Source organism: Lagenorhynchus albirostris, chromosome 8 (assembly GCF_949774975.1).
Source record: "Lagenorhynchus albirostris chromosome 8, mLagAlb1.1, whole genome shotgun sequence".
NCBI lineage: Eukaryota > Metazoa > Chordata > Mammalia > Artiodactyla > Delphinidae > Lagenorhynchus > Lagenorhynchus albirostris.
Genome location: NC_083102.1, coordinates 17717753 through 17730926, shown reverse-complemented (window position 1 = coordinate 17730926; position 13174 = coordinate 17717753). Strand labels below are relative to the sequence as shown.

The window sequence follows — 13174 nt, the reverse complement described above, 5'->3', positions numbered from 1 at the left end:
CCTTCTCTCAGTGCTTCCAGCCATTCTTAAGAAGTATCCCATGGTCCATGGAACACTGAATAGGTCCCACAGTTTTAGAAAGTGGAAGATGACTCCTGTTACCTTCCCAAAAGTAAGAGGTGGTCCTGAGGTAACCATGGTCCCTCACACGGTCCCGGGGTGGGTAGTGGGATCGGGGGTGGTTGACTCCCTAGGAGGAGATCCAAGGATGCCAACCTTCATTACACAAATCTATTAATTCCTCCCTATATCTACTGATCCAGAGGGCAAACTGCTCAGACTAAAGAATTCCACAGGGGAGGCTATACTTATATCAGACAAAATAGACTTTAAGCCGAAGACTGTAATAAGAGACAAAGAAGGCCATTATATAATGATAAAGGGGTCACTCCAACAAAAGGATATAACATTTGTCGGGCTTCCCTGGTGGCGCAGTGGTTGAGGGTCCGCCTGCCAATGCAGGGGACACGGGTTCGTGCCCCAGTCCGGGAAGATCCCACGTGCCACGGAGCGGCTGGGCCCATGAGCCATGGCCGCTGAGCCTGTGCATCCAGAGCCTGTGCTCTACAACGGGAGAGGCACAACAGTGAGAGGCCCGCGTACCGCAAAAAAAAAAAAAAAAAAAAAAGATATAACATTTGTAAATATTTATGTACCTGACATCAGAGCACCTCAATATATAAAGCAAATATTAACTGACCTGAAGGGAGAAATAGGCAGTAGAAAATAATAGTAGAGAACTTCAATACCCTACTTTCACCAGTGGATAGATCACCCAGACAGAAAATCACTAGGCACACACTGGACTTAAAACAGCACTTTAGACCAGATGGACTTAATAGACATTTACAGAACATTCCATCCTCAAGCACACATGGAACATTCTCCAGGATAGATCATATGTTAGGCCACAAAACAAGTCCTAATAAATTTAAGGAGACTGAAATCATAGCAAGCATCACAATGGATGAAACTAGAAATCAATTACAAGAAGAAAACTAAAAAATTCTTAAATATGTGGAGACTGAACAACATGCTCCTGAACAACCAATTGGTCAAAGAAGAAATCAAAAGAGAAATCAAAAAATATCTTGAGACAAGTAAGAATGGAAACACAATATACCAAAACTTTTGCAAAAGCACTTCTAAAAGGGAAGTTTGTAATAACACCTACATTAAGAAGAAAGACCTCAAGTAAACAACCTAACTTTACACCTCAAGGAACTAGGAAAAGAAGAATACATGAAGCCCAAAGTTAGTAGAAGGAAGGAAATAACAATGATCAGAGTGGAAAACAATGAAATAGACTAAAAAGTCAATAGAAATGATCAATGAAACTAAGGGCTGGTTTTCTGAAAGTTAAACAAAATAGACAAAACTTTAGCTTGATTTACCAAGAAAAAAAGAGGACTCAAATAAAATTACAAATGAAGAATTCCAAAACACGTCTCCAAAAGCTCTAACATTTTGATAGACAAGACAAAGGAAGAACTGACAGCAGAGGCCATGTTTTCTGGACTTCAAAGGTGGCTATGGGAACTCCACAGTTAGCTATAAAAATAGTGCTGAGAGGAGGAGGAGTTTCCAGGGTTGACGGCTGTTTTCCGAAATAGTGGGATCCTGGAAAGCAAGGAAGTCTCGAACAGCCTGGCACAACTATGATTCAGGTTTGACAGATTTATCAGCCTGACCAAGAGATCTTTAAACTGGATATTTGAGAAGGAAAAGAACCCATTTAATACTGCATGCATTCCCAAAGAAAGTACACAGACCACAGGGGTATCCCACCTTGGAACCAAAGGCTGGGAAGGCTGCAGAGCAGGCACAGGCACTTGGTGGCACACCTGTCTTTCCTTACTCACCTGCTACACCTGATAAGTGGTGTTTTTTCCTCTTCCAACACGTGGTTTTAAGGGTGTTCAATTCAATTGGCCCAAACTGATGGAACAGAGAGGCTTAGGATAGACTTCAAATTTCTCTAGCTGACACAAAAGCCACTTGTAACCCTTCCCCAGCAAATACAACATTAACAAGAACAAAAGCAATGCTACCCTGTCAAGTCAAGATGGCAAGGAAGTTGTCCAGTTTATCATTAGGTTGGGGGCTGGACAGTACTCTGAAATGAAAATTCACACAGGCATTAACATAAGGCACTGCAATAAATTAAGAAGAACTGTCTACATAATGATAGGGTAGTTTATTCCAAAAGAGCTATAGACCTAAGTGTGACCTATCAGATCCTGCTTAGAGAGAGCTTCTCCTTAAACTATATCTAAGTTATTTACGAAAGAAGGGTAAACTTCAACAAAAAATAGCATGCTAAAATCTGATGAATGCAGCCATCCACCAAACACCTAAATAAGTAAGTTAAGGTAAACTTGTGTCTAGCTACAAATGCATATAACTTAAGTAAATGTTCACTGTGATACAACTGGTAATTGAAAGTTTTATTTTGTTTGAAGAGCAAACCTCATAAAAATCTTAACTACTGGATTCAGATAACATTCCAACAGTCCAAATTATATTGTCATATTCTACCATAATCTACCTGTCTCCTACAGTTCAGGAGAGGTATCTTAACCTATGTTTTATCATTTGACCTTCTTGCTTCTCACTCTAGGGAAGGATCTAAATTCATTTTTGGTGGCCTGAATAGAGCTTACCAGGCAGTCGTCCAAATGGAACAGAGAACAAGTTCCAGTAATTTAGGCTCACCAGAAGCAAAATAAAGACACCCAGAAGACAGGCCCTAGTAACACAGAGATTATTAGAATGAAAGACGGGGAAGAGGGCTCCCTTTTCCCCATCCTGCTAAGATCCATGGAAACAGCCCCAAGGGCAGCATTCTTACTGCTGATGTCACGGGAGCTATGAGGTAGTTTGATACTAATAAGAGTTTCAAACACAGAAGTCTGTGGTCGCTTTGCTTTCTTTGCATTACAGCCAATTAGAGGTTATCTCTGTAATAACCACAATTCCCCCTCACAGTCCCAAACGGACTGAGTAGTTATGGAAGGAGTGGAATTATAACTGGAGGGGAGGATGGGGTAGAACTGCAGTGGGGGAGCCTGCTGAGGAGATGCCCACAGGGGCTTCTGTCACAGAGATCCCAGAAGAGCTTAGGAATTGTGGTTTTACAGCTACTTCCATGTGTTTCTAAAATTTTGCCTCCGGATTCATAGCGAAAGCACAGAGAGTGTATCGCCATAACTCTACATCTATAATTTTATGAACTTTTCAGTGATAACAACAGTTACAATGACTGATCACAAGTGGGTAAAATGCTGATGTGATTGAAACTTACAATGCTATGTATAAATAATATTTAAAATAGGAAAGCCTCTCATTTTATGTATTGCTAATGTTTTTTTATAAATTTTTTTTTTTTTTTTTTTTTTGCGGTACGTGGGCCTCTCACTGTTGTGGCCTCTCCCGCTGCGGAGCACAGGCTCTGGATGCGCAGGCTCAGCAGCCATGGCTCACGGGCCCAGCTGCTCCGCGGCATGTGGGATCTTCCCGGACCGGGGCACGAACCCATGTCCCCTGCATCGGCAGGCAGACTCTCAACCTCAAAATTTATTTTTCATTTATTTATTTTTGGCTGTGTTGGGTCTTCGTTGCTGCGCGCGGGCTTTCTTTAGTTGCGGTGGGCGGGGGCTACTCTTTGTTGCGGTGCATGTGCTTCTCATTGCAGTGGCTTCTCTCGTTGCGGAGTGCAGGCTTCAGCAGTTGTGGCACGCAGGCTCAGTAGCTGTGGCTCGAAAGCTCTAGAGCGCAGGCTCAGTAGTTGTGGTGTACGGGTGTAGCTGCTCCGTGGCATGTGGGATCTTCCCGGACCAGGGCTCGAACCCGTGTCCCCTGCATTGGCAGGCGGATTCTCAACCACTGCGCCACCAGAGAAGTCCCTGTATTGCTAATTTAATAACACAACTCACGTTGTTTTGCTTATTAAGAGTAAAAAAGAAAGAAGGCGCTCTGGCATGGCAGTAGTGAGGAAAAGACTACGAGCTTAATATGCACTAACGAAGCCACGTGGCTGATTAAAAAACCAATGTCATTTTCTATTGCGTTAAAAGCAGTATAGCATTAAAATCACAGGAAGTGATCATACAGCTAACTGCATTTGGTATTGGTAAGAGAGCATCTTGAATTGTAAACTCAAATTTGGCCATCGATTGTAGAGAGGAATTTAAAACTTAGAATGTCCCCCCTAGAAGAAGAGAACCAGAATGGTGAGGGGTCTAGAAATCATGCCACATGGGTAAACAGTTGAGCAGAAAGGAAGGAATGAACATAGTACTTAGCCTGGAAAGGACAGGAAGGGTTGTCCTAACCAGAAGCCTTATTCTCATAGCTCAAAGGCAAAGCTAAGATCAGTGAGTAAAAATCATAGAGGTTTCAACTAACAACTTTCAAACAGGCAAACATCCCACATGTACAAGCAGTGACCTCCCCAGCACAGGAGGCAATCAGTCACAGGACGTGCCCTCTCTCAATAGGAGGGTGGGGCAGGTGACCTTTAAGCTTTCTCCAACTCTAAAATTCTGTGATTTTTCTTGAACCTCAAATATACTAGTTATCTTTAGAACTGAAACATCACTGCTGAGTCAAATATATCAGTAAAAAAACAAGTGACCCAACCACTGGATTTTTCAGATTGCAGACATTTATCAACTCCATTCAGGAAATGGAAAGAAGGCTGCCTCTGCTCTGTTAACATGCCACACGGTGATCCAAGCTTTGTTTGAATATATTTCAGAGGTAAAGGAAGGCATGTTTTCTGCAAATTACACATTCTTACCTTTGTCTCCTGAACAAGAGCCATACAAAAAATTTCCAAGCCCATTTCACCCTCACCATAGGACACCTTAGCGCCTGAACACGTAAACATAAGGCCACAGGCTTAAGCCCAAAGACCCCGTCTCCGTATTTTCTTTTAAGTTAATGAAATTGAATTTCATCATTTCATGCACATTTTAAGGGACGTAGCATTCCATACGTCATCTATTACACTTATAAAATCTTGCACAGTGAAAGAGATTTGCAAAGCAAACCGTAAAACTTACTCAACCATATTCTACAAAACTGCAGTTCTAATTTTAAGGTTTGAACTTCAAAAAGACAGTCGTAGAATAACCATGACTGATTTTTGATGCCCCAGACCCCCCCGATGCTAAGGTTGCAGTCATTTTGCATTGCTGCCACTTTAGGTCTCAGAACTGACTTAGGTACCCAGGAGGCCAATACCTTCCCAGCTACAACAACTACAACTAAAATGTATCACGTGCTTATAAACTGCCAGGCACTGCATATACCAAGGGCTCTCATATCAGCTCAAATAACTCTACCCCTAGGGAGCGAATGCTGTTCTCATCATCCCAAGTGAAGTGGGATGCGTTTAAGCAATCTGAGCAAGGATGATAAACAAGGTACAGTTGCCTGACTCCAAAGCCCATGCTCTTTCTTCCCTGGTGTCCTGCTCAATGTCTGTACTTCAACAACAGTACTAAACCCAAGTGCTGTGCTAAAAGCCCCGACGTCCCAATGGCAGCCTTGGGGCGGACCCCTTTCTCCCCAAGCGGCCCCACGCTGCTGCATCACTTGCACCTGTCCTCAAGCCAAGGGTGGCAGGAGAGGAAGGCAGAGATGATGACAACTTACTGTATCTGCGACTAATAAAAATATATTAAAAGGGAAACGGTCCCTACCCGAGCAATGAGGCATAACTATGGGTCTGTTGAAGTTTCACTCTGGCCAGCACTTCTGAAAGCAATGAATTCTGACCATCTCTGCTCGGAAAACTCCTCAATTTTGGACATATGCTGGCATAGAAGAAATTCTCTTGCAAGCGTCTATAAAAGTGAAAAATAGCAAAACTGCTTTGCAGAATCAGGAAATAACAACTTGTAAAAGAAATACTACACTGGATTTAGAAGTAACTTTAATTTAGTCTTTATCAACATACTACTTTATATCACCAAAAATCTAGAAGTCCAGAATTGCTTGAATTCACACTTGAGTCAACAAATCACAGTCATAAGCACTCATGAGTTAGAGGACATTTACGAGAAACGGGAAGGGGCCCTTCAGAGCATACTTCCTCTTGTCACCATCCACCCTCCACCTGCAGGTCCTAAGGGAGAGTGGACAAGTCTCCACCTGACGAGTGGGATGTCGGAGGCCTCCTGGCGAGAGTTAGAAAGGCAGGACTTGCACTAACCTGGCCGCCAAAGGACTCCTTCTTGGCCGAGCTCTGAGCCTGAGGGGGGGCCTGGGCAGGCAACAACCTTGAGGGGCTCTTCTTACTCTGAGGCAGCAGCGAGGACAGGAAGCCCACGCGAGGCGACTGGGAGAGGGAAGCGTTCCTCTGGCTGCACACCATGGCTCTGGACAAGCAGACACAGCACAAGGTCACAGCGCTGGAGGGGGAACCTGGGAGAACCCAGAGCACAGACCTCCCAGGCTATGGACGCTGCCAGTGCCCAGGGCCTTGGCCAGGTTCGCACGCCTGGGCCTTAAGGCGGCGTGATGCTTGGTGCTGTTCTCGTACGAAGGGAGCCAGCAGCCTAACTGGCACAATGGTGAAGGCTGCGGCTCTCCTTTGAGGGCCGTGGTAAAGCTCAGAGCAGCGCTGTCTAATAGCCACTGGTCACATGTGGCACTGAGCACCTGAAATGTCTTTAGTCCAAATGGAGATTGTGCTGGAGGCATAAAATCCACACTGGGATTCAAGACTGAGCATGAAAAAGAGTGTTAAATATCTCATGAATACTTTGTTTATGAATACAATATTTTGGGAAAGTTGGGCTAAATAAAATATATCATTAAAATATATCATTAAAATTAGCTTGTTTTTCCTTTTTTTTTATTTATTTTTTTTTGTTTTGTTTTTCCTTTTTTTAACATAGCTACTAAAAATTTTTAAGTTAGATTTTTGGCTTGCACTTTATTTCCATCGGAGGGCCCTAACTCAGAAACTAGAGCAGTTTCATCTGCTGCAGTACTTGGCCACATGCAGGTTTGGAATCTGACTGCCTGGGTTTGCATCCTGACTCACCAATCGCTAATTCTGTGACCTGTGGTGCCTACGTCTCTTCAACTGCTATTATTCTCATTGCCTGGGTGTTCGGCTGTAACTAGCTGTTTTTTTAAGGTTGCTCAAATACCTCTCTTCCAACCTGCCGACCTTTCCAAACCCTGAGACAAGAGCATGCTTCTACGGAGAAATGTATCCAACCTGTGGTTGGCAATCGTGTCATCCAAGAGGCACTCCTTTCAGGGCACAGAAACTTCCCAGGGCTTCACGAAAGCGGCTGTGATTATTAACCCAGGCTGCACACGTCTGGATGTGCAGGCCCCTGGAAGAGCAGGCCTAGAGGCTGGGAGGTAGGGGACAACTAGAGGACCAGGGGACCTTACTCAGAAAGCTCAGACAAGAACAGTGAGCACCGGGGAGGCTCCTGGCAATTCCACGTCATCGCCGGGAGGAGGGGAGAGCACAGGGGACAGAGGCGCGGAGTGGGCGCAGCACACACTCACAGTTCCGAGTCCCCCAGGCGGTCCATGTTGGAGACATAAGAAGGCAGTCTGTGCTGGACTAAGGCCTCTTCCTCTTCTGGCTGTTGCTCCTCTTTCTTGAGTCGGTGGATTTCAGCTTGCAGTGCAAACAGCTGCGTAGAGGTGGGACCAGTAAGATGGGGATCTCACCCAGCCTTCCCTCCCCTGAGGAAGATTAGACTCACGTCACATCCGAAACCCAACCACACTGGCTCAATGGCCGCTCGCCCTCAACCTCGGAGTGCCTCTCTCACTCTCTGCTGACTGGAAAAATGGGTGAGGCTGCTGGTACTTGACTACAGGGAGGTGAGAAAACTAAAAACCGTCAGATATAAAAAACCCACTTTTTTTTTTTCTTTTTATCATTTGACTCGCTTCTTCCTGAATTCAGTGAGAAAAATAGTTCCACCCAATCCTGCTTTGCTCTTTGGAATCTACAAAATCAGACTTTGGAACTCAAATGGAAAAAAGAAATTTTAAATGAAGGTCAGCATTTTTGACCTTTTGCCTGAAAGAAAATTATACACACACACCCAAACCCAAGAATCTTAAACCCCCAAACCTAAACAGCTTGTAACCTTCCTTTTTCTAAAAAATCCTCCCTTTTCTGAAGATGTGTCAATCTCAAGGTTAGAGAAATGCCCCTCAGGCAAAATGTAAAGGCAAATGTGGGTCCCCTGGAGCTATCATTTTACCAAACTAGAGAAACCTAGTTTAGCTTAGCTGAGAACAATTAAATCATTTCTGGGCTGTAAACAATACAGATGTGGGGACAGGTGGAAAAGGACTAGGGGTGGGAAGCAGACGTATGAAAGCAGGTTAGATGTAAGGTGACATCAATGCATAGAGTCTTTTTCCTCTTAAAAGTTCACTCCTGTTACTGTGTTGTTCGCACTACGTGACTTACAACATGAACCTCACCTCTGGTTTTCAAAGACTTGTCACATGGCCCCCAAATCCCCAACACTGCCTTTCTGGTGACTCACTTTCATCTGAGATCAGTGCTTTCCTCTACTGAAATCAGCCCTCCATGGCTACGACCTAATTTTACACATGGAAAGCAGAAGTACTTCCCAAGGAGCAAGCATTGTTCGCAACAAACCTTCTGGCGCAGAACTTCGTTTTCTTCCTGAACCTGGTTGGTCCGCTGGTACTCTGCATCGAAGTTCAGGATCACGGGAACCGGTGCACCAAGTTAAAGAATAAACCTGCCTCTCAGTCAACTTGACTGGGGTGATTATGTCACGATGTGTACGTACCCTGAACCATCAAGTTTTATACCTTAAATATATACAATTCTTAATTGTCAATTATCCTCCAACAAAGCTGGGAAAAATAGCCGATTAAAATAATTCAAATCAAAAAATAAAAATAAAATTCAAATCAAAAAATATATTCTATCACAAACTCTGCAATAAGATAAAACAATTCAATACAAAAAAAAGAAAGAATAAGCCTGCCTGCAAAACGATTAAAAGCCCTTCCCAAACTCTTGACACCACACCAACACCCTTGAACATGACACAGAGTAAAAACTCTGTGCTGTGGGCTCTTCACAGTTTCATGAATAGTCTCTCCCTTGACACCGGGCCTGGCCTGACTTCCTTCAGAGAGACTCACGGACACATGACAACCCGCCTGGCTAGCCCACAGAGAGGACATAAATCCAAATCTGACGCTTTCTCCCAAATACCAGCAGTAGAGGGCTAGTATCCTGCGGGCTTCACAGCCAGCCTAAGCTTTAGTGACACGGAGCAAAAAGCCAGCCCAGCAGCCAGTGGCTCTGTGGGCACACCGCCCGCTGCTCCACCAGCTGGGCAGAAGGGCTGGCCACTCGCCTTTCCCCTCCACAGGATGAGCCTCTCTGGCAGAGGTTCAGACTGAGAAGCAAGCTTTCTGCAGACTGCCACCCTATGAGCACCCACATTCTAGGTCACGGTGTCAGTCTTGCCTGACCACCTCAAACAGCTTCAGTCCAGAGGAGCACAGAGCAGGCAGGGCCTCAGTACCGGGGAAGCAAACTTCCCTAGAGGGCCCATGGGGTCAAGCCGTAACCACCTCTGGGCTGGGCGCCCTGTTAGTTTTGTTTGAAAGCCCTGGGGATGAAGGGCAGCAGCAGGGGGAGAGAAAAGGCCAACCTGGCAAGGGCGTAATTCACACTCACCACAGCACAAAAGGAAACACTCCCTTCCTACCCCCACCAGAAGACGTTCCTCCCAGAGCCAAAAGGAGATGGTGGATGGGCCTCCCCACGTCCAGTTTAGCAGTGACTCACCAGACAGCCCCATTCAAGCCAGACTCCCTTCTCCTCCCGTGGAATTCCTGCTAGAGAGCAAGAGTGAGCGAGGAGGATGTCCTGGGCTTTCCACGACAAAATGGTAAATACGGTCGGCTGCAAATTATTCACATCCTCTCTCTCTTAAATATCCACCTATATTCTTAAAGCTGCTCTGTCCTCTGACAAGTCAAGGGATCCTAAGGTCATTATAAAGACAGTGACCCAGGCACTGACACAGGGAGGAAGTTCCAGCCCTAGAAGTGTTCTCACCTGCTACCTAATCCCAGCAAAGGCAGGTGAATCCTGGGGGGCACAGGGCATGCACAAAGGGTGCTCCCGGGGTTGGCCGGTTTCGCTGCAAAGCAGCTCTGCACTGACCCCTGCCTTTGCTGAGAGAGGCCCTATTTGAGGGCTCCTATCCCCCACTGCTAGTACAGTCCCCACCCACACATGTCCACTATTCAGCAGCAGAGCTGAACAACTGTAATAATGATTACAATTCCCGACCTACGATCTCCGGCCTACTGATCAAAATAACCACAATCTGTCCAGCCCCCTCACGTGACACATGACAGTGATCCTCGGGCATTTTGTAGAAGAAACGATTGCATTAAGAGTAGCCTGGGCCCCCAGCCCCGAGCAGCTGAGAGGATATGCATGCACTGAAACAGGACGCTCAGGAAGTTGTGCAGGGACACGATGAAGGTATCGGCCCACTGGCGAGAAAAGTAGGTAGCAAAGATGGGGTTGGTGTCTGGGGATGGCAGGAAGGGCAGGACAAACCAATCCTTCCACTCGGCCTGGTTCTGGAGCTCCGTGGCCTGCTTTGCAAAGAACTCCTGAGCCTTGTCACTTCTGTTTGTCTGCCAAGACACAGAGGAGGTAGCAAGGAAGGGGAAGAGACAGAAGTCCAGAGGTAAGATTCTTCACCACCGCACAGCAGACAGCCTCTGAATATTGGCCTGCTGGGTAAGTGGCCAAACATGATCTATAAACTCTATAAAATCAAAAGAATCATCACACTCAAGTTCCTTGTAACTTCAAAGAAGCTGGTTTAAACTAAAGTCCTGAGGGACCTCCCTGGCCGTCCAGTGGATAAGATTTCGCCTTCCAATGCAGGGGGTGCGGGTTCCATCCCTGGTCAGGGAGCAAAGATCCCACATGCCTTGGGGCCCAAAAACCAAAACATAAAACAGAAGCAATATTGTAACAAACTCAATAAAGACTTTAAAAATGGTCCACATCAAAAAAATCTTCAAAAAATTAATAAGTAAAATAAAATAAAGTCCTGATGATAAATACCATCCTAAAAATTAATTCCTAGTTGATTTTCAAATAATCTAAGTGATTTACTCCCCCAGGTCAGCCATAATCTTTATTACTCAAACTTTAACCCAGCTACTTATATTCTTCAAAACTCCACCCAGGCTTACGTGCTTAAAACAAGAGGGGAAATAGGAATGAGGAAGACAAGTCCAATCATCTACAGATGAGGAGAAAAAAAGTAGGAAAACAGTCAAAAATAATTTGCACTGTGACTGTTTCACCCTCTCCCAGGAGTAACAGAGAGAGCTGTCCCTAGGCGTTAAAAGAAAATCTATCTCTAGATCAAAGAACTCTCTCCAGCAAGAAATCCCTAAACCAAAAGCACCTGGATTGTGTAGACGAGATAAAAGCGGAACAGGCTGGTTTTCAGCTTGTTGATGGTGGGTCTATACATATCCTCCAAACGGCTGAAGAGCCGACGTTCCAGGTAGTTCCAATAATCCCGAAGGGCAGCCAAGTCATACACCTGCATTAACTGCTGCAGCTGGTCCACAATCTTGTCCACCTGATGAGAGAAAGATGAGATGGAGAAGGCATTGAAGGACGGAAGGGAATTCTCTCCTCGTTCCAGAGTTAATACAGCTTTTTCCTCTTGCTGTGGCTTCTGGATGTTAAATTTTTTTTTCTTTAAGTTAGCAATCTATAAAACTTTCAAAACACAGTGATGTAATAGCTTTTAGGTTTTTTCCTGATGTAGGTATGTGTTTTGACCCTCTACCAAGCGTGGAAATTGCAGGTGTCAAAGCACCCTGGCCCAGGAAGGAGGAGATCTGGGTCCAGGGCCTGGATCTGCCTCTGACTTACTCAGCCACCTTGGCAATGTCACTTCAACTCTCTGGTCTCAGTTCCTAAGCAAAAAAAGACAGAGTGAGACAATCTCCATGCCCCTCCTCCTAACTCCTCCATTCCAGGATTCCAAGGCTCATGGTGAGATATACTGTCTCCTTCAAGTCCTCAAAGCACTACCAAAGTCCTGGCAGTTGCTCAGAGTGTCAGCCAAAGGAGTCACCTCCTTGTGAGGAGCAATCATACCAGAGTACACAAGAAGGAAAGGCTTTTGAATATTGATACCATTCCAACACACCCATTTTATAGATCAGGAACACTGAGGCTCGGACAGCTGAAATGATTTCTTTTGCCACCACCAAGTAGCCACTAACTTCGGCAAGACAAGAACTCAGGTCTCCTAACTCCCCTCCAGTGTTCTTGCTGCTAGCTCACTGCCTCTCTCAATTCACCTGCCAACACCAACTGAAGCCAGCAAATATACACACAAATCACACACATATAAATTCCAAGAACTTCTCAACAGAAAATCATGTCTGAGCAGGGGAAGTATGTTTTCAAACGCACAAGGTCTTCCTCAATCGTGAAGCAAAACTGCCAATGAGTCACTGATAAAGCCGTTTCAAACAGATACTTGAACCCACCTAACATGTTGGGCTGCAGACCCCTTTGTTCCCAATGCCATTGGAAGCCAACTTCAGAATACTTCTGCTGCCAAAACCCCAAACATCTACCCCACGTTAGCTCCTAAAAACCTCATCGCCATCCTGACCAATGACTGGCCAGCACCTGCTGAGAGGCTGGGGGTGGAGAAGGGAGCCCCGGACCAGGAGTCAGGGCACCTGAGCTCCAGCCTCGGCGATGCTCCTAACTCGCTGGGTAACTTCAGGCAAGTCACGTCCTCTCTCAGGGCCTCAGTTCCGCATCTGTCAAGCGACTGTCGCACGCGCTGATGTCGACGGTCCCCCTGGCGCGGTGACAGCGCCGCTCCCGCCCCGGAAGGCAGTGCTTGGGGAGAGCCAGCTCCGGGCTCCCTCGGGGCCGCCTCTGCCCGCGCCGCACCCGCCGGCCCCTCACCCGGAACCCCTTCTCCTTGTCCGCCTTGATCTCGGCGTCCAGCTGCCGCAGCGTGTGCGTGAAGCCGCGGAAGAGCAAGTACTCGCGGACCAGCTCGTCTGTGCGCTCCACTGCCTCCGCCATCTCTGCGCCAGCGCCGTGAGGGACCGC

At 46.0% G+C, this 13174-nt stretch overlaps 1 protein-coding gene across 5 annotated transcripts in view; it reads right to left on the bottom strand.

The window, feature by feature from the left end:
• WDR91 (WD repeat domain 91) overlaps positions 1–13174 on the bottom strand; it is a 27735-nt gene extending 14561 nt beyond the window's left edge. For 3 of the 5 annotated variants that reach the window (XM_060156605.1, XM_060156610.1, XM_060156611.1), the window contains exons 1-6: positions 13025–13174; positions 11487–11666; positions 10492–10698; positions 8660–8743; positions 7540–7670; positions 6221–6386 (exon numbers count right to left, since the gene is read on the bottom strand). In XM_060156605.1, the coding sequence (XP_060012588.1) occupies positions 6221–6386; positions 7540–7670; positions 8660–8743; positions 10492–10698; positions 11487–11666; positions 13025–13147 (891 nt within the window). In that variant the 5' untranslated portion in view covers positions 13148–13174. Of the gene's footprint in view, positions 1–6220; positions 6387–7539; positions 7671–8659; positions 8744–10491; positions 10699–11486; positions 11667–12736; positions 12855–13024 lie in introns of those variants that run through there. The other 2 variants (XM_060156609.1, XM_060156608.1) reach the window with 2 other exon arrangements.